The sequence below is a fragment of the Spodoptera frugiperda genome, chromosome 8 (assembly GCF_023101765.2).
Source record: "Spodoptera frugiperda isolate SF20-4 chromosome 8, AGI-APGP_CSIRO_Sfru_2.0, whole genome shotgun sequence".
In the NCBI taxonomy this organism is placed as follows: Eukaryota; Metazoa; Arthropoda; class Insecta; order Lepidoptera; family Noctuidae; genus Spodoptera; species Spodoptera frugiperda.
Window position 1 is genome coordinate 1,411,522 of NC_064219.1, and position 21,554 is coordinate 1,433,075.

The 21,554-nt window shown below is 35.5% G+C and overlaps 3 protein-coding genes across 6 annotated transcripts; 1 reads left to right on the forward strand and 2 right to left on the reverse strand.

Annotated features, from left to right (window-relative positions):
- Positions 1-161: 161 nt before the first annotated feature.
- On the reverse strand, positions 162-9,807 carry LOC118275864 (WD repeat-containing protein 20). 2 transcript variants are annotated; one of them, XM_035593973.2, is made up of 3 exons: positions 9,246-9,807; positions 7,998-8,213; positions 162-5,056 (listed from the first exon to the last, which is right to left on the reverse strand). In XM_035593973.2, the coding sequence occupies exons 1-3, from the start codon at positions 9,525-9,527 to the stop codon at positions 3,725-3,727; spliced, it is 1,830 nt and encodes a 609-aa protein (XP_035449866.1). In that variant the 5' UTR covers positions 9,528-9,807; the 3' UTR covers positions 162-3,724. The 2 variants fall into 2 exon arrangements, with proteins under 2 accessions (XP_035449866.1, XP_035449868.1); XM_035593975.2 differs by having other exon boundaries at positions 7,998-8,180; positions 9,246-9,806.
- A 273-nt stretch (positions 9,808-10,080) lies between these two features.
- Positions 10,081-21,481, forward strand: LOC118275866 (uridine diphosphate glucose pyrophosphatase NUDT14). Of its 3 annotated transcripts, none has more exons than XM_035593977.2 (7): positions 10,081-10,413; positions 12,822-13,026; positions 14,772-14,982; positions 15,438-15,514; positions 18,037-18,190; positions 18,528-18,589; positions 21,111-21,481. In XM_035593977.2, exons 1-7 carry the CDS (start codon positions 10,303-10,305, stop codon positions 21,119-21,121), a joined length of 831 nt encoding a protein of 276 aa, XP_035449870.1. In that variant the 5' UTR covers positions 10,081-10,302; the 3' UTR covers positions 21,122-21,481. The 3 variants fall into 3 exon arrangements, 2 of the variants coding, with proteins under 2 accessions (XP_035449870.1, XP_035449871.1); XR_004783624.2 differs by having other exon boundaries at positions 10,082-10,413; positions 18,524-18,589; XM_035593978.2 differs by lacking the exons at positions 10,081-10,413; positions 12,822-13,026 and adding an exon at positions 13,783-14,087.
- LOC118275865 (HIV Tat-specific factor 1 homolog) lies at positions 10,509-12,439 on the reverse strand. Its single transcript, XM_035593976.2, has one exon. It carries the CDS (start codon positions 12,241-12,243, stop codon positions 10,579-10,581), a length of 1,665 nt encoding a protein of 554 aa, XP_035449869.2. The 5' UTR covers positions 12,244-12,439; the 3' UTR covers positions 10,509-10,578.
- Positions 21,482-21,554: the final 73 nt, after the last annotated feature.

Below are 21,554 nucleotides of genomic sequence, written 5' to 3' on the forward strand. Positions count from 1 at the left end.
ACTCGAACTTAGTAGAGCTTTTCTCAATTAATTAAAATCATGTTATCTAGTGAATTAAAAGGTTTAAAAAAACCACGGACATACTATTATGATGACGTCCTATTATTTTCAGCACAGGGTTAATAGTCGTAAAGATTTTCAAAGAAATAAAACTACAAAACTTTATAAAGAGAATCCTCTATTTAAATATTAACTTGATAGGCTTGTAATTCGTGTCTCACTATTATTGAACAAAGAACTCCAATAAATTAATTAGTAATAAACATGATATTATCATTGCGACAGTGACCTAGTAACTTGTTATGGGACTAGTATTCATTACGCCTGCCTTTTAACAATTATAATCTGTTTAGAAACCTTTTAGATAGATATAAAAACATTCACGTAAATATAGACCTTATTTGAAACAGGTGAGGAGTTATAATCGTGACTAATACATGAGATAAAAGAAGGAAAGGCGGTAAATTCGTTTTAATAGAGGCAGCATAAGAAATCATAGTCCCATTCGCTCAAGACAGAGAGCTTATAAATTCTACTAAAACAATACAAGAACACCAATCACTGAATGAACAGATGTATTGAATACGCACATTTCACGCGTGTATCGTGTACACTGTATTGAAAAACAAATTAAATATATTCAAGCACTGTTCTGACCGCTGGCTAGAAGTAACTCAACAATCGATTTATACAATATTCTCCCAGTCTTCTTTGTCAAATAGGAATCACCCACCATTTAATTATAAGAGTATCACACATCATTAAATGCAATAGGGCAGTAGTTTGCCCTTTACCTCAAAGGCTAGTACGTTGTTACTAACCAGGAGTCAGAACAACGCCTCAGTGATTGTTCAAAGGCTAACATTATAACTATGAGCACAACCTAGTATTAAGTATGTTTAAACTTACAAATGGCTCATTAATCAACGGATACTATAGTAGCTGCTTGTCCAACAGAGCTATCAATAACTTGAATAATACAATTTCTGGAATCATCAAAAATGTATCCAATAAATAGGTAATGTTTGTTAGTAATGTTCTTCAAAGTCTCTTGTGCGATGCGCATCGCGATTACAAAGCGACAGTGAAAGGATAATTTAGCTTGAGATCATTTAATTTCATGTAACATTACGTATCTTGCATCATCAGGTCTTTTCTCTATACTTACACTTTACCTAAACTTTAATGAACAATTACAAGACGTTACAATACTCTGTACAAATAACTATATAAAACTTTAATAACGTTATCAAGGCTGAAACTGTACCAATAGTAGCACATTACGACTAGTCTCGTATAGCTTTAATTAAAACATTAGTATGCAATATCACGATGCGCAAGAGACGTATTAACTGGCTCTAAACGTTGGAACCAATGGCGGGCCGCTAAACCCTTGCCGCCCATATTTAGCTCCGAATCACAACTACTGTCTTTATTAGAAACTTATTTAAATTAACTGACATACATAAATAGAAAGGCAAGTTTAATTGCAGCCACATGATATTCATAGTAAGTAACATTTATAAGGCCACAAATAAAGAAAAACATTCCTTCAATTCAAAGTACATTGAAAATGTGACAATTATACAATTATCCCCAACATACATAACAGCTATTTTGAAACTGACGTTACATCTAATAACGGTGTCACAAATAAGTTATTTCATAATATAATGTCGATTTATCAATTTAAAATAAAACGTTAAACGCTATACACATAAATAATAGTGACTATAGAACATAATTTTAACAAATAATTTAGGCGAATATAAGTAGACTTCAGTTATTTCGTTACTACGCTATTGCATTGTTATAACAGTTGTTTACCTGTTATTTACATGGTTGCTAATATATTATTTTTGCAAATAGCAATGGACAATTGTGAAAATATCTAAATATAGATTAGGAATATTATTTCAAGCGCGGATTTGTGAAAATGGAGTCGTGTTAATTTATATAATTATTATAAAACGAACAATACATTAATATATGTTTTTTCTTAAGAAAGATTAGATTAAAATAAGTAGAATAGCAGCCTAAATAGTCAATGTAACATTACTAATACTTTAAGAACATTAATTTTATTGTGTATTTTGTATTTTCCTCGTTATACCCAAGAACTCCATTTCAAATGACCAAATCCGCGCTCTATATCAATTTATCTAAAGGAGAGCAAAAATATAGAACCAAATATTGATCTATGATAAAATAAATTCACTAAACTACGAACTAACAACTAATACCTAAATAATTAACAACTTATAAGAGTCTCACAATAAAAAAAGTTAAACGATTAAACACTGCAAGTCTTACAGACACGTCAATCGATGCAACAATATTTTAAATCGATAAAAAAATCGTAATAAATAGCTTTAATATGAAAGCGCGTGTTTGCGAATACGAAGCGATCAGATCGCCTGGCCTACCAACTATATTTACATGTGAGCCGAGAAAAAAAACCGTTTTCCTTAATTACAATATACATTTGTCTATACATAGTTATGAATCTCATATCTATTGCTATCTAAAATGTTTTTTTTTATCGTATATCAATTACAACTCTAGAAAATGCTTAGTGGAACATCACCCACCAACTGGAACTTTCCTGTATTGTATGGAACAGAATGCCGATACAAGTTAAACTATTACATTTACATGAAACATTCCGATAGACCTATGTAGGAAGTATTAACAATATGTAAGTCTGTTTCTATATCTACTCGGTACTATCGTTGGGGTAGCCAGGAGACTTAGAACCACGACTTAAAGGACAAAGCTAAAGTAATATATTTTTACTGTATTCATATTTGTTTAGGATATCCTCATTCCAATAGTCTTGTTCCAAGCCCTGACGACACCCCCACTTAGTACCATTACATTAAAAGGACAGAATACCACCGATTTAGTAAGAGTAAGAGTATCACAATTTAGTCACCGTTACTTGTGTTCAGTAATGTGTCGTGCAAAACCACCTCAGAGCAAGGGCTACGTTCAAGGAAAGCATACAACTGATATATCTAACAGTTTCTACAAGAAATACAAATATTCGCAGGCTCATTCAAAGTGCATAATAGTTTGCCGTGCTCAAGAAAACATATATCTTATTAAAATTTATTCAAACTTGCTATTCCCAGATCCGCGAAGCAATATAAAACATCCAAAACCAGAAAGTGTAAATTTCAAAATCAGTGCGAACATTTTAAAACTTTTCTAAGCCTAACATTTTGGCCGCGATCCAGGAATTTATAAATATATACTCTAAAATGATATTGGCATACACAGGAGAGCTCCAGGACACGACATAATACACTCACACGCATTATGAACCAACAATGTGTCTAACATGGAATAATAGCACACGAACACCACTCACCACAAACTTTAACTAGAACCAGCGGCCGCTGCAGACAACCACGAGTATTATCAAACAACCAACGTTTCAACATTACATGGACATACATCGAGGTACTGCTACACTTCGAATCTATAACATCAGTGTTATTTGATCGAAACGCAACAAACAGCGGTTATTTCGCTCAAATAACGGCTACATACAACCTTCGGTGCTGCTAAAGTAAGGAAATATATCTTCATCTATATTGTACTAATTAATTTACTGTTAAGTTTTAGTCTGGCCAAGAGAGTGTCGGGACGAGAGTGTCGGAGAGTGAGCGTCGGAAACGTTGGAGTAGAGCAGGAGCGCGTCGCGCGGCGGATGGTGCGACTAGTCGACGAGGTCGATGCGGTCGAGGCGGCGCGGCGCGCGCGCGTCCCCGTTGAGCGCGCGCGCCGGCCGCGCCCACGTGTTGACGCAGCCGTCGGCGCAGGCCGTGAGCAGGTACTCGGCGCGGAACAGCAGCGCCGTCAGCCGCTCGTGCGCCACCTTCTTGCACACCAGCGGCTCCAGCACCGGGCACTCGTCGAACCGCGGACACGACGCCGTGCCGATCAGCTTCAGCGGGTCGTACGACTCCGTCGTCGACGCGCCCGCGGACTTGCCTCGCAGCGCCACGCTAATTGACGCCGAGGACTTCTGCTCCGCCGGCTTCGACGTCAGACTAAAATTCCTGCGATGCTCCGATCGACGCTCGCCGAAAGAGAACCCGGCCAACCGCTGCGTCAGCGAGTTCACTCCGAGCGACCCCGAAGTTTCCTCTTTCGCTTTCCCCACACTAATATTGAGGGTCGACACGTTATTTACTTTCGCTTTCGTTTGCTTAGTCCCGGACGGCTCGCCCGCCGCGTTCGATCCGCTAAGCTCGGCGTGTTTGTGTCCTATCTTATTAGTTTTGGCTCCTTTCGGCGCTGGTGCCTTCATGCCAGGGACTCCATTAGGGGAGAATGTTTGACTATTGGGTGAGAGATGCGCGGAGGCTCGCGCCCTGACCGGCGGCTTCAACACGTCTTCAGTGAGATCCCACAAGCACAACTGTGTGTCCTGAGATACACTGCCTAACCTATAACACTGCACAGTTTCACTTTTCTGTCTATCGTCTTCGACTCCCTCCTCGCTCTCCGGTTCGCTGAAGCTGACGACGTAGGGGTCGAACGCGACTACAGACACCCACGACCTGTGGCCCTGCCCGCGCGCCACCACTCTCCTCTCGCTGAACGACCACACGGTGACCAGGTCATCCTCTCCGCCGACTACGACGTATTTGCCGTCAGGAGACCAGCAGACACATAGAAAGCCGCCGAAATATGATCTGGCTCTTCCAATGAGTTCCATTGTGTCGTAATGGAAAACTCGGAGGAAGCCATCTTGGGAAACGACTGCTAGATTGGTTCCACACGGAGAGAATGCGAATTCGTTAATACAGCTGCCCTCGGCTCCTATGAGCCACCTGTAGAGCGGGTTGCGCGTGGACTTGGTGCGGCAGGTGTGGATGGAGTAGCCGTCGCCCTGCTTGAACAGCTGGTAGTGCGGCGCCGTGGTCCCGCACGTCAGCTCCTCGTTGTACACGTACAGCTGGCCGGACGCGTGCGCCGTGATGAACAGGTTGCTCGAGCCAGGCACCCACTTTATGCACGTCACTCTCGTTTTGTCAATCAGTCTCTGGAATTGGAAACAACAGTTAGCTGTGACAGTGTGGATTACACATACATGTCTAGATAATAATTAAAAGAAATAATCACACAAATTACGAAAGATTTAACTATAATACACACGAAAAACCACTAGATCCCAGTCACGCAACGGTAATTAAAATATGTTTGGAAAAGTTTTATGAGCATTACAGGTATTATAGCCTATTAGTCTTCACAGTTGGCTAGGATTACTAGAAAACTAGCATCATAAAGTAACGGGAGCATTATTTTATAAATCACACATGATAACAAGGAGGGTGTGGCCATGAGCAGACCAAAGACAAACACCAAGGCGTTTCATGACGACCTTTGATAAACTTTGTTGACTTTAATCACAGATAAGCTAATATAATGTGTATGTAGGTGGGACAATATGGCCGTAACCTGTACAGTTTCAAATGAGAAGAAGAAAAAACTTTGGTATAAAGGCATTTGAAGACTGGTTCACAGTTTTTTTTATTAGTTTGCCTAGATCGGAATAGAAATTCCAAAACTTCTTACAATAAAGATTATGAATGTTAATGTGAATACGCTTATTCTGTCGAAATTGCTACATTTACAAATAATCAACTAGAAAATAATACACTTTATTCCGTGACCATTAGGTGCATTTTCGCAGCTTAGCAAAGATTAGGCAGTTCACATTATTTAGGTAACCATTGTTCAAAATATTTCTCACGATCCTTAAAATTTGAATTGCAATGACTTAATGACCAACATAAACTTCATGTTATATCAGAGTTACTTAATTCTTATGTAATTCAAAATTGGATAACAATCACTGGGCCATGTTCAAAACGGAAAAAGGAAATTTGATTGCATCTATCTCATAAAACTTAGTCTAGATCCCAAATCATTACGGTTTAGGGAGTGCTACGAAAAAGAAGAAAGCACTTAGAAACAGCAGTTGGTGCTAGGATTGGCTGATAGGCAACATGTCGCGGATTCAGTTCTAATTCCCACATACCACAATCCTTTTCTGTGACCTACAAATTGTTGTTCTGGGTTCAAACCCATCTGGGTACAATGTATATGTAAAGATTAGTATTTACATTTACATTTTAGCCATGATCGTCCCACTGCAGGACAAAGACCCTTCTTCCATTCCTCTCTGTTTAAAGCTCTTTGTAATGATACCAATGTGAATTTGTTTGTAAGCTCATTTACGACACAGGAGAAAATCTTTTTGGGGTCACATTAAAAAAAAACACTAGGTAAATAGGAAGTTTCAGTTTCATCACTATACATTTATATTGTAGTAGTAATAGTAGGTATATTGTAGTGCCCATTAATCAACGCGTTTAGTCAATGGCGTACCTAATCTAACTACGGTGGGGCCCGTGCCAAAATATAAGCTCATTTGGGACACGTTACGCACGTTTGCGATCTCCACAGGCCCATGTTCCCATGTCTCGTGGGTATTTGCCGATCATTGCTTACAGCCTTTACATATCTATCCGTTCGTTTTTATCATTAGAGTCCAATTTGATTTATTTACGTTCAAGAGAATTTATTGAGGAAAAAATTAAGTATTTTTCTTTCACACGGATTTTCTAGCCCTAAAGGGAAAAAAGACTTCTCATTTTCTAACACATAAATAAAACATAATATATAAACAAGAGAGATACCACGACCAAAAATAGTACATCACAGAATTAGGTCAATTACAAATTAGATACATAATTTCCATTTAACACACAAACGTTATCAGCACTCCCTATTTACTTGCCACATTATATAACAGACTATGTAATACAATACGTAGGATGCGGTCATGATAACTGGTTAGTGATAATACAGTACCTAGTACCTACAAAAGTACCTACCTAAGTTTATACTTCATATTATCAAATACTCTATTTATGAAGGACATGTATGTGCCCAATGTGCAAGAAAAATAATGCTTTTAAATCGTTTAATCTATGCTGTTGTTTTACTAATAAATTGATTAAAGAAATTTCGCCTGCGAAACTTATAAATTTGTTAGTATTTAACACCAAAACCTTCCTCTAAATTAGTCTATCTGCTGGTGAAAATCGCCTAACCATTTGTTTAGTAATTCTTGTTTTTATCGCCAATAGATACATTAGTTATTTCGGCGATTTATTGAGCCTCTTTACGACCTCTGTTTCAAAGCCTCACAGAATCATACTAATGTACTATTTGGAGGATTGAGAACAGGTGGTCAACAGTCAAATATGGAAAACGCCATTTAAATTGTTGATGATGATAAAGCCTTTTTAATTAAAATCATAAATATTTTGGGATTAAATTTAAAATAAACAACAATTCTGATAAACAGATGTGGCCTTAAAAATATTAACGAATTCAAAAATATCACCTGCATATTTGTAGACTTAAGTCTTAAACAAATACATACTTAACACAACCTTGAGATATATTTTAATATTTTATTTAGATGACATTCACTATTATAATAATTATGTAAACACCTGACAAAATTGCAATAATCTTTGACATTTCAAGGTCTCATAGAAAAATATACAACACATAGCACATTTGTTAGAATTGTAAGAACCTTGTCATCTTACAAAATCTTCATAACAAAAGTTTGTATACAACATAATAGGAGGTAGGAATTGAAAAGGCATGTTTACTTCACCTCTGAAGTCATGTAAGTACTAGAAACCTTATGTAAATAAATCATGTTAATGTAAAGAACTGAGTAGGCTTAAGTATTTCCTAGTTATTTTGTTGGATATACAGTAATTAGTTATCTAATAAGGCAGTTTATGCTATTGTAATAGCTACAAGACAATGCTAAATTATCAAACTTTTGAACCAATTTTCAACCTTAACTTCTTGTAATAAAATTGAAAATATTTTAATTGGATTTGATAGATTGGTTTATTTTTTAGAATAAAAATGATAATAAAAGTAGTACTCACCTCTTCATTGTACAATTTACTTAATTCTTTCTTAATAGGGTCTATGAGTTGTATTTGGCCGGTAGAAAATCCTATAACTAAGGAGACACTGTCCGGTGTCATCGTGACGGTGTTAAAGTCGTGGCAAGTCGGGTTTGTCCCTTTGTACATCTTCTTGTCAACTGGCTTTGTGAGATCTGCCGCCTGCCGAGGAAGTGTGTAATATAGTGACATGCCCTGCAGGACGTACAATTGTGTGAGTTTTGTGTCCCATTTGATAACTCTAACTACAGTAATTTGTACTTATTAATGGGAAAAAGGTGTTAATATGGTTTGTGTAACAGCTGTTTTCATGCAAAGCATGTTGGGTGAAACAAAGCTAGTAATATGTGCTGGGTGATGAAAGTATGCTACATTGAAATTGTATTAATCAGTTAAAGAAAGAAGTAAACCACATCAGATTCTTTATCACATCACTTCTTTAATATTGAGCCAAATTAAAAGTACTCTTAACCAACATGCATAAATGAAATGACTGTTGATGAAGCATAAGAGGTATGTAAGATTCATAGCAATAGGCATTCTATTGTCTGTGCCTACCCCTAAGGGAGACAGGCATAAGGTTATGTATGTATGAATGTAAACCACATCATACAAAATTAATTGTTTTATGAGCTCTAAACAAATACAATCACATCTTTTGATAGCTAAGGTAGTGTATAGATAATACATAATATATTTTTTTAAGATAACAATTTGATTACTTTATTGCGTGCATATGTAAAATGTAGGTGAATGATTCATTTTTTAGATAATAAGTTGCATCAATAGGTATATTTTCTTTTTGATAAAAAGTAAGTTACACATATTGGGGTTTTAGCCAAAATTGTAAGCACACCCACATCAAAGTATAACCAATTAAGGTTATTAAAATCTAGATAAAGGGTACAGATACTATTTATAGATAACTATGCTATGTTTGCTTTTGATATGGAATTTTTGCAAGATAGGGAATAGTAAATGTTGATAAAATTTATTTTCAAATAAATTGGGTTGTAGTTGGCAATTTAGAAAAATATAGAGATAAGTTATGAGTACTTAACTCCTACATAGACTTATAATAATTGATGTTAGGATTCTTATTGGTTTTCTTCCATCAGAGTAAGGATGTCTTGTATTAATGACATGTAAATGAGATGTGGTATACTTCTAACTAAAAGAATATAATTTAATTTAGTTATACATGTAAGCAAACACAAGATTCTTTACCTTTTTGACACCTCTGTAGACATAAACATAAAGTTCTTTGCCATGGTTGAAGCATATCCTATCGTCGGATCCCTGTCCATCAGAGCCAGGCGCTCCGCCCCCAGGACCCGGCGGAAGGCTGACCAGAGATACGCGCACATGGGAAGACCCGGAGCCACTCGTATAACCAACACGATTAGGCCTGGAATACTCCGATAGGGTCATCAAGCGATATGTGCCTTCTCGCGTCACGAACTGGGTCTTCACGTCGTCCTTCCCTCCAGAGTCTGATTGCACAGCCATGTTAACATATTATCCTGTTATTATTCATGGAGTCGGCCGCTAGAGAAGCCCCGATTAGACGTGACACCTCACTCCAAGTATAGACGCGTATTAAAGCGTTCGTACACAATGGCCATCATAGAACAATACACTGCTGTAAACTCAATTTATTTGCCTATGGGTTACAAGCGTTATTGTAAACGTTTTTGATTACAAAACGTCGAATTAGATAAATTTGTGTATGCAACTAAAAAGTCAGGTGTCAGACAACATGACGGCTTGTTGTTTATGGTACTGTGTTTATTTTTTAATTAGGATTGGTTGTAGGCATTGAAAAACATTCATTCTGCCTAAAACCATAGACAAACGATTGCTTGCGCTTAATCGATTTGATTAAACTTATCCTGAAATCTATATTAATTTGTTATCAATAATATGAATTACATTTATTATTTGTGCATCGTAAGATTTTAACTTGTAACCGTTATTGCCTTCATCAGTAACTTGAGTTACTGTAGCAGAATCTTGATTAGGATTTCCAAATAAAATAACTTATGTCATTCATCATTGTAATCTATCCAAGCGATAGTAATAAAAATGTAATCACAATAAATAACTTTGACACTTTTTGATCATGATTATTTGTCATGTGTCCAAACATTAATTTACTCAACTTGTAATTCAAAGTCCAAGGTCATAAAAAACTAGGAAATGATTTGAAACTACAATGTTTAGAAAAGCATAATGATCACTATGTCTTGGAAGTTTGGTAGACACTTCAAACTAAATAACATTTATGAGTATGCTTATAACAAACATCGTACGAGCCTGTTCCACAAAACGACTATTAGATGAAGTAAAGTTAGCAAATCAAACAGTCAAGAAAATCAAGCCACCTATCCATAAGGTATACAAAATATATACATGAAACTGTATCAGCATTCAAAGTTATCAATAATTCAAAATAATCTTCTCATAAATAGGATTAAAATAAAAGTCACATTCCTTTCAATCGATTTTATTTCATTTATAAATAAAAATTAGTATTACTTATTTCATACTGTTTAAAAATTCAATCACTATGTTTGACATCTACAACTTTAGTAGTTTCATTTGTAGCTTCTGTTTTACTATCTCCTGAAACATTCTCAGTTGCATCCTTCATTTCAATGTTATCTACTGATTTTACATCTGTGATCTCACTAGACTCTTCTTTCTTTTTACTGTCAGCAGATTCCTTAGATCCATTCTTCTTTTCTTCTCCTTCTTTGCCTTCCAAAAATTGATCCCACTTATTTATCCTCTTGCTAATCTCAGAATCAGTTTCAGCAATCCTGTACTTAGTCCTGCCATCCCATATTTCAGCTGTTATCTGCCGTTTGCCAAACCACCTTCCATTGATGAGTTCAACAACTGCATCAGCCATTTCTGGCTCTTTCATAGTAATCTGAGCTACACCCTCAGGATGTCTGTCATAAATTACTACTTTTCTAACTTCTCCACACTTTCCACATTCTTCTCTCAAGTCTTGCTGATAATCTAGGATTAATTGGACCTCTTGATCAAAGTCAGTTGGGTGGAACAGATTTTTGACAATAACAACCCGTTCATGTTTTGATCTTTCTCCAATAAACTTTTCTGGTCTCCAATCAAATAGTTTCTGCTGCATTTTCTTAATTTTCTCAAGTTCTTTTTTCTTTTTCTTCTTTGGTTTTAAAGCCGGATTGTATTCACCTTTCATTTGGAATGATGCTCTCTCCACTTTAATTTTGTTTCCTTTGAAATCGCTGCCATCAAGCAACTTTAATGCCAAGTCTACAGATTCTATCTTAATGTAAGTACACAATGCATCACCTTTGAAACAGTCTTGTTCTTTATCCTTGTACAATTTTACTTTCATCTTTTGGCTGCTAGGGTCTCGTTCCACTAGGCCACATTTTTGCATAAAATTGACAAATTCTTCTTCAGTTAAGTCTAGAGGTAGATTAGACACATACACCTTGGTGTTAGTTTCCTCTGATGGCTGGAACCACTGTGGTTCAGCTTTGCGTTTGACTCCTGCTGCTGCTGTGACATCAGCTTTCTTTTGTTCTTTCTTTTTATCTTCTACTTTACTCTTGTCTTTCTCCTCAGCTTTATTATCAACAAATCCATATGACATTTGATATAAAGCTAAGAAGTCATCATCAACTTTTGGGATCCAAGCTTTCTTGTCAACATCCCAGAAAAATTTAGATCCATCAGCTTCTGTATAGATATGAGTATCATTTTCATAACTATACTCTCTTCCTTGTACTTCTTGTCCTGGTTTCAATGTCCAGGAATTGGATTCAGTGCTCCATATGTATTTCTGATTGTTTGAAGGGTCGGTGTAGATAGCTTCTTCACCTTCATAAGTAATGTATGGTGCATAATCACCCCAGGTTGATTCCGCTTTACTAGTATCCTTATCAGTTACATTACTTTTATCAGATTTATCCTGATCATTAGCAGTTTGAGGATTTGTGTCTTTCTTATCAGATTCAGGTGGTAAACTAACCTCAGACTTAGAATTATCTTTACTTTCAGTTGCTAATTTCTCATCAATTTTATTTGAGTCTTTGTTCTCACTCTCAGACTTACTGACTTCTGCAACTTGCGGTTTAGCTTGTGATTCCTCTTCTACTAATTTTTGCACAGTTTCGTTTGATAATTTGATCACGAAGCCCGTTTTTAGGCCCTTTTCTTGTCGAGCCATGCTTATGTTTGTATTCCCCTTTTAGCATATAATATGCACACTTACGATTCACATTTGATAAAAGTAAGTAGATGAGTAATTTGTACTATGATTTCCTTTATTATTCAACAATAAAAATATGGTTTTATTTACTTTTCCATGGTCAAGTACATGGACACAACAGAAATGTCACTCTAATTTGACAATGACAATTCTGATTAATAGTGAAGCCCGTGAACATCAAACACAAACTATGTATTCGATTCGACAAAACATTATTTTTTTTAACATTATTGTGAAGATTAATAAAGAGTTAATTTTACTAGGTTTATTAGAAATCTCGTGGAAATTGAAATATCGTAGTGATTAGTCCAGTAATGCCACTTAACTGTTACATCTGACAATGACAGTCTTTGACATTAGTCGTAATCGTAATACTGTCACTGTCGGTTTCTGTCAGTTCGAAAGTGACTTCGATAGCCAGCAGTTTCCACTTAGACTGCAGATTATTTAACAAATACAAATAAATCTAATTCGCGAGTGTATAAGAACTCTATAACAGTAACTTATAAGTTAAACTATTGCTGTTAACCCGGTAGGATAAACCTCTGAAGATGGAAGATCTGACTAAAGTTTACCTGTCTCCTTTGCCGGATTCTCCTTACGTGAGGCCTTTTCGCTTTAACTACGTGCAGGGAGGCAAGGATAAGAACTGGGATATGCTGGCGGTGCACGACAGCGTCGCTATCATAGTTTTCAACACCACCAAAAACGTTTTGATATTTGTGAAGCAATTTAGACCCGGTAAGTGAACCCATTATTTATGAAAGCTAAGACTAAACTCGTTTGCGCAATCAGTTAAGATGTGTATCTTTTAATTAAATAAATGTAACTAGTAACAAATGCTTAAAAGCGATTGTTATCTTCTATAATTTATCTGATAGTAAAACTTAGGTGTATCATGATAATTTGTATTGTAATGTTACAATTTAACTGGTAAATAGTAATTGTATTAGGTCTTTGGCTTTAACTCACATTATATGGAACAGAAAACAAATGGAACAGGAAAAGAAGAACACTGTTTTGCAAAGTTCACTTATAAAATAAAAATTCAATGGTTATTCCTCATGTTGTATCTCATACACTTCTCTAGCCAGTTGCTAAGTATCTGGAATTTTATAGTTAAACCAGACTATAAATTTTCTGCAGATCAATTATATTATATCATTATATTAATAATATTTTTTCATAGATAGCATTTGGATAGCATGTTGTAAAAACAATTAACTAACTATTTATCCTTTTTTCAAAATTCAAAATAAGTTTACTATTTAAACCTTTTCCAGTGAATATTTTATTCGACTACTAAAATAATCTTCCAGATTCTATACTAAATAATTTTTCTGAACTTCATATTGTGAGACTGTAACCCCTTTAGAAGTTGGCCCTGTCCAGAACAAAAACCTTTTTCATTAAGCTCTCAACCTCTTTAGAATATTTAGATAGATACAATCCTCTGTGATCATCAAATAAAAATAATTGAAATAATGACATTGTCAGTTTGATTTTAAAAAATTCAGCAAAATTTATTTGAAGAAGATTTTCACTTATGTTTTTTTTTACAAAATTATTTATTGATTGTTGAACATACATAGATACTTTTAGCAAAATGGAAAATATGGTAATCACTGATGTGTTTATGACGGTTTTGCCGGATAATGCCACGGTCAGACCGTTGCGTTTCTTCTACTCCTTAGATAATAAAATGATGTCTCGGGATATGATAGAAGTAACGGACTCGGTCTTTGTAATAGTATTTAATGTCACGAGGAGAATGATGGTGATGGCCAAACATTTTAGGCCAGGTGAGTGAATAATGAATAACAAATAACCGTGAGATTACAGGTCCCCAATTCTCCAACAACCTTTAAATTCGTAACCCCCAAAAGACTGGCAATGCAATTGTAACGACTGTGATGTTTTGGGCGTCCATGGGCGGCGGCGATTGCTTACCATTAGGTGATCTGTCTGCTCATTACTGGCTTATATCATAAAAAAAAAATGAATTAAATTTACCCTTTACTAATTTCTTAGGTCTTGATATAGTTTAATTTTTTTATAACTGATATATAAACAATGGCAAACAATTAGTTAGGCGGAAAGCCACACATTCACCTTATCAGCTCGGTTAATTTATCGACCTCATTATTTATGTCTTACCATGAACGCATACATTTTTTCACCCGATATTTAGGGTTGCCAAATTCAGACTGATCATTTCCTGGACATTTCTAGGGCCACAAACGGCATCCGAGTTTTGGTGTCGCATCCTAGACCAAACTGTAAAAGTAGGAATTAAGTAGGTACCTAGAACTCACCCTTTCCCCCCCTCAACTCACGCAGCGCGACTTTCGAGTACGTTACAACGTTTGGTTTGACTTTTGCAGCCAAAGTTTTATATTTTTGTGAAAAAATCTAGTATTTTTTCATTCCGGTACTTTACAAGAGGCTTATTTAGGTAGATACTCAATTCCTTACCTCTTCCACAGCGGTGTACTTCAACTGCATCCCGCCAGCGGAACGTGAGGCTGGGGAAATAGACACAAACAAGTACCCAGCCTCGCTGGGCATCACCCTGGAGATGTGCGCAGGCATCGTGGACAAGAACAAGTCCCTGCAAGAAATAGCCAAGGAGGAAGTTCTAGAAGAGTGCGGGTATGACGTACCGCTCAGAGAACTCCATCAAATTGCATCATACAGGTTGGTTGGATTTGTTTTGCTTGTATAGGCTTTGTACTGTAAATTAAATCAAGACTCGTTGGTCGAATGGTTGCTAGTGCGACTACCGGGTAAGGGGTATCGGGTTCGATTCCCGGTCGGGCGAGTATTGCTGGGCATTTTTCGGTTTTTCGAAAATTTCTCCGTAATTGAACGGAGTCCGGAAATGTGCCGGTATTTGGAAAATAGGCTCCTTACATGGGATTTACAACATTAATTGTGAAAAGTGGGTGTAAATTATACAGAGTTGTTTGACAATAAAATTCGCAAATCGGAAGACATATTATAAATCTAACTTCCGTTCACAAGTTCTAAGACGATTTACGACTGCAGTACTTAAATTTATAATATTTGTAAAGATTATACCTAGATGTCCTAGATATTATATTAGAATAATAAAGTGATATGCAAATGAAATTACTTTGTTTGCAACACAGGGCCGGTGTCGGCGTTCAGGGTTCGCTACAGACATTGTTCTACTGTGAGGTCACCGACGACATGAAAGTAGGAAAAGGTAAGTTGTAAACATAATATAATAGATAATACAGATATAAAGTAAAGAATAGAAGGAAGGAGGAGAGTTATAATATTTAGTAGGGGGCAATGAGCACTGTTTTTCCTGCTGGTCGCGGGACGCGGTGCCCATTTTCACCGGGTCAAACCCGAGAAGGAGAGACCTCCCTACAATTTAGAATATAGATATGATTAGTAACCACAACCGAGTTGTAAAATACGTCGAGGAGCCCGTCAAGGCATCAGTCATTACAGCTTGTCAGAAACCTTAAAAAACTAACAAGATGATGAAGTTAATCTTTCTGGAGCTGCGGACAACGTAACAGGTTACCGGAGCTCCGGTTCAAAGCAGGACAAGAAACAGGATGGTTTTTAGTCAGTAAGAGTCTGACACTCCCTGTCGCCTCACTCTAGGCGGGAGAAGTCATTGGACGATTTTCGATTGACTGTTAAAAAGTAGGCAGGTAATATCTACTTTACCTCTTAAATCACATGGTTTATTTTCAATTGACTGCGGTAAAATGCGCTAAGTTGTGATAAGTCATTTTTCTCTTTAATTACTCTACATTTATTGTTTAATTGAATTGTCATGATAAATTCAATTATGTTGTATGATAATTAGTATAATTATTGTGAATGTAAATATTGTAGCTGTTGTCTTATCGCATTTCAGTATTCATTCCTATTACTTACTTATACACATTTATGAGTGCCTATACAATTTCTGTATTACTTAAGCAACTACAGATTACCAGCTAAACCGATTTTGATGAAACGTTATTGTAAAGGCTGGCCAAAGTCACTACTCAGTCTGTACGGGCAAAAACTAATACATTTTGATAAGTAAACAATTCCTATTTAACTTTCAAAAATTGTTAGAGGAATGTGAACCTAATTGACGATAAACTAATCAACAATAAATTAATTAGTAAAACATAATTAACCCACGGCCCAACCCCAACCGTGACAAGTCCAGATGTCCCATGTGTAATACCAATAATGACCCATAATAGTATAGGTATAAGTTATACAATTTTACCATTTCGCGTTCAATATTATATTTTTGTATATCAAGCCAAACGATGTTAATAGCTTGCACTTTGTTCCCGTAAGACTATTGACTATACTAAACTTGACGTTACATAGGTACCTAGGTACATAGGTACAGTACTTATCTAGGTATAATGGTTTCTACTTGTAGATACCTATTACTGTAGTACTTATATCATTAGAACATCTTATCTATCGACTAATGGATCTCTCCTTGCGATATACAGCATTTTCTCATTTAATGGTTACTTAACCCAGTCCTTAGCAATTGTCTTCGGTACAAAATCGTTACTAAGGAATAGTTTAAGTAATAAGTCAATGTGCCTGCATACGGCAGTATGATTCTGTTCAATATGAATTGGTAATTTGCCAACTACCTAGTTACTAGCTAGCAACTATTAAGCGTACTGAAATTCACCGTAGGTTACCTATTGCTGTATATTTCTTTAGAAATATTTATTTATTTAACTCTTTATGCACATAAATGTGTACATAAGGTGGACTTAATGCCGTAGACATTTCAAATATATCGGAGCCTTGATTTTCCCGTTCAATTCTGATAATAATATGTATGCCTTAAACCAACAATAGAACAACCATTTAAAGATATGAGTTGTAGCATTTAGACTATCTACGATTAGACTGGGATTATGACAAATCTTCTTTTTGTAAATGTATTTTTTTTTGTTTTAGAAAATTTGTCAGTAGTAGCACGGCACCTGGAATTGTATCCAGTACATGGGAATTACATGGGACTTATAACACATATTATGGTGAAAAAGTGGGTGTACATTACGTGTCGTAATGTGCACTTCGCCTACCCCTTATGGGATACGTGACGTTGCTTATTTTTTTAGCAGTTGATATTTATAGCTCATCACGTAAAAGGTTTTATTGAAATGGGACTTCCATATAATTCGAAGGTTACCATAACTATACTTAGGTACAATTCTTTTTGTTTGACAGCGCGCTATCTTTCTCAGAAAGTAGGTATGAACACGCGATATCGATCAGTAGCTCGTTTCACGGCCATTCTACATCGATTAACCACACTTAGGTACACACAGACGCGTGTGAAATAATGTACCTCCCATTAATTACTTACATATATAATGAAAGCAAATTTTAAATAAGAATATTTTTACTCTACCAGTAATTTTTTCTTCTACCAGTCAGTGACGCCACCTAGTGGCTAGTAAGAGGCGTTACAAATGCTTTGCCAGGCTTTTGGGGATAGGAATTTAACTTAAAGTTGTTGGGGAATCTGAGACACATGTTTCACGTCGATTTTCTGTGAGGCCGTGGTATCCGGTCAAGCCAGCCCATACGTGCCGAAGCTTGACTCTCCCACACATTAAATGGTCCTACACACACCATTCTCATCATCATCAACTGGGAGTTGTCCACTGCTAAAACATGCGCCTATATTCATTTTAATATAATTCTATTTATATTTTTTTTTTATTTTCTCAGGTGGCGGCGTCGAAGATGAAATCATAGAGGTAGTAGAAAAATCAATAGCAGACGTAGAAAAATGGATATCCGGCCCGGGACCCCTGAACACCCCGCCATCATGCCTGTTCGCATTGATGTGGTTTTTACGGCACAAAGCTGACAAATACAGAAAGTAGGTCAATTTGTTTGAACCAGTGTTAGCTACTAAAGATACGGTCTAATATTTTTAAGGTATTCGCGTTCGTAAGGTTCAATTTTGCCCTTAAAATACATAACTAGTGAAGGCTATATGCGTAGTAAGCGTGAAATGTATGCAAGCCATTTCAAACCTTACCATCGCCTATCTTAAAGCAGTTTATGGATTAGCAATTTCCAAAATCAAGTTACAATATTTCGGGGCTCGGTAATTTTGCTAGCTAGCTTTTTGATTTTATAAATAGATGATATTTATATTTATTTTTATAACAAATAATGATTGATTGATTAACATTTGTTTTTTGTCAAGTAAGGTCATTTGAGAGATACTGCGGTGAATGCAAAGTGGTTCAAGACGATGGATTTTTTGCCACATGTATGTGATTTTGTTTTATAATAATTTTCATGTATTTTAGTGTATTTCATAGTTATATACCGGTTATTATAAAATATTTTAACCTCCAAATCGAAATAACTAAAAATAGCAATAACCTAATTGACCTACAATTACGAATTCGTGTTCACAACCCATGAATTACTTGTAACACATTTTATCATGATGTACAAACATGAACGTTATAATTTCACAATATTTTTTCGAAACCTTGACACTGGCTATACAATTGTTTAAGGTCACGTCTTATTGCGATGCAAATTGTAGAACGTAATAATATTTTATGAATACCGGATACAGTATCCTTAGTACAAGTTTGTTGAACTAAAACGAAACGAGAGTGCGTTCGGCGCTCTGATTGGGCGACGTGAATGAACCATCCAATGAGAGTGCGTTCGGTGCTCTAAGGTATTAAGGGTACTGATTGGTTGGTTCATTCGAGCTGGCCAATCAGAGAGGCGAACGCGCTCTTGCTTAGTTTTCGTTAAAAGTAAAGCAAACTCGCACTAAGGGGTACAGATCGATCGTGAGTTAAATTAGTTTAATACAGTAATACAGTATAAATTATTTTCATTTTTATTATGTAATATATTTATGTAATGTATGTACCTAAGGCCGTTGATAGGTACTGGTATTAAAGACACGTATTTTTGTTTCGTTGAAATATGTAGTTTTTGCCTCGCCCTATGTGAATGAAATGAGTAATTGTTTTAGAAAAATTATACTCCCTAAAGTCGTTACAAAAGATAATTAATTGACTATGTAAAATGAACTACGTTTCATAATAGGAAACATGTATTTTTATCGGAATGCTACGTAACTATTATACGCATTCTGATGATTTTAAAAGAAGTGAAAAATTAGAAAATACTTGGCTTAATATTTATTAGTCCTAGAAATAATTAAATAATATTCTAAGAAATGATATAACACAAACTGATTGGTTTTATTATTTTTTTTATTTATAAATATAATCATTTAACCATGTATGTTTTGTATTCAGTTCCGTATTTCATTATTTATCAAGATAATTCCGCCGTGCGTTAGTTACTGGTGTCGCGAGGGTTATCTTGTAATTATATCATTATGTAATTATGTTCACGTAGAAAATTTACGTCTCTATACCTATATGCAGTAGTAGTTTAGTTTTATAAGTAAACTGTACTTTGAGTTGTATAAATATTATTTTTGAGAGTTAAAACAGTACCTATTTATTGTTTTTCATGTTTTGTACTTCCGAATTACCGATTAAATTCCGGATTATTTTGTGCCTGCGGTATAACTTTAACTCAAACTCAATAGTAACGAAGTAAAACTCTTATATTAGTTCTCCACTGATTTATCCCATGGTATGCCAGGAGCGCAAATCTACGCGAGACACTGTTTTCTATTGTGTCTACAAGACATACAAGACGTTAAAGTTTGAGTCAAAGTAATTCCAGTGGCATAAATCAATTTAAACTTGTAGAACATATTGTGTTTCAATTAAAAAATATGTTGTAATGTCAACGTTGATATATACATATGAGTATTTAATTCCGTTTTCCAAAAACTATAGCTCAACTAAAATTCCATGGTGCTCAATAAAAAAACTATTAAAATAGGCTATAATCTTGTTGCTACTAAATAGTTTTAATTCGTGAAGTCGTGACTACTCGTTCTATGTTTATAACTTTCGTGAGACATACTAAATTAATTATCATGTTTTTCGGCTTACGTAATTATTTGACGAGGAACTCTTCTAGTTTCTAGCCATGCTAGAGGCTCATATTCATGCTATGATTATTAGCGCGACAGTCGCCGCGTCGTGTGTCGCAGAATGCTGCTCATGAATATGAGCCTCTATGCTAATAATTTAACATTTTTAAATCTTATCACTATAAATTCGCTTTAAAAGCACTGTAGGCTAAATGGAGATAAATTGAATTTTTGGCACATGATATTTTGATAATTAGTTACACCTGAAATTTGAAATAAACAGGGATGGAAATAATATAAATGTACAAAAATATTAGCTTGTTGCTTACTTCAGAATCAGAAATCTATGGGAAGTGGGAGTTATTATAAGTAGTGATAAAATAAGATATTAAGCACATACAAATAAATATATGTAATTAATATTGTTTGTTCGGTATGTTAGATTATTAATATGTTCTTATTCTATTTAATGAGGGCTAATGTTTTGTGCTCACCAGATTTCATTAATGTAGCGTGGTGTCCTATTTGTCCAATTGTTGTACCTGTCACATGGTACTACTATCCAATGGCTTGGCACTAGCAGTTACCTGCTCCTAGGTGTTATAAAGACTTTTCTGAAAAAAACGCATCAAAATCGGTTCTACGAATCGCGAGATAATCGCGGATAAAAATACCTGTATACAAAAATACAGGTCAAACTAAGAACCCCCTTCTTTTTTGATGTCGGATCTCACGCTACATAAGTGGCATCTAATGAGCACAAAAACGATAGCCATTATTAACTTATTTCTACATCACATTACAGCTTCAGATTGAAGCCTTCCAAAACAGCGTGTTCAGAAGCAATACCAGTGTACGTCGATGTGCTTGCGAATACCTATTTATAAACCTTTACCATGATTTAAAAACAATAGTCAATGTCGATACTCGACAGCGATGACGTATTTTTTTTTTGTATGGGAAATTCTAGTTCCGTAAGTAACCGCTAGAGGCGCTGGATTTCTTTTATACAAAATTGTAATTAGGTCGTCGCTATCGGAGTATTGATTAATTAGTATTGTTTTAAAATCGTTGTAGTTACAGTTCGTATCTTTTAGGTCCATTTTCATGATGATTTTATTGGTACATAATAACTGTGATTGTAATGCCTTTCTGTGATTAAAAACTTGAAATGGATTTATGGTTTTATCATTTCTATTGTATTCCTACTGACTACTTTTGTTAGACTGGCTACAAGTGTGACCGCCTA

Excerpts from the sequence above, each read along its gene's own strand:
- LOC118275864 (XM_035593973.2), bottom strand. The coding sequence starts at position 9,527 with ATGGCTGTGCAATCAGACTCTGGAGGGAAGGACGACGTGAAGACCCAG. Across the intron at positions 8,214-9,245 it reads TCTACAGAGGTGTCAAAAAG|GGCATGTCACTATATTACAC; the intron begins GTAAAGAATCTT and ends TACGTCCTGCAG. Across the intron at positions 5,057-7,997 it reads GTAAATTGTACAATGAAGAG|AGACTGATTGACAAAACGAG; the intron begins GTGAGTACTACT and ends TTCCAATTCCAG.
- LOC118275866 (XM_035593977.2), top strand. The coding sequence starts at position 10,303 with ATGAGTATGCTTATAACAAACATCGTACGAGCCTGTTCCACAAAACGA. Across the intron at positions 10,414-12,821 it reads TCAAGCCACCTATCCATAAG|GATAAACCTCTGAAGATGGA; the intron begins GTATACAAAATA and ends TTAACCCGGTAG. Across the intron at positions 15,515-18,036 it reads CGACATGAAAGTAGGAAAAG|GTGGCGGCGTCGAAGATGAA; the intron begins GTAAGTTGTAAA and ends TTATTTTCTCAG.
- LOC118275865 (XM_035593976.2), bottom strand. The coding sequence starts at position 12,243 with ATGGCTCGACAAGAAAAGGGCCTAAAAACGGGCTTCGTGATCAAATTA.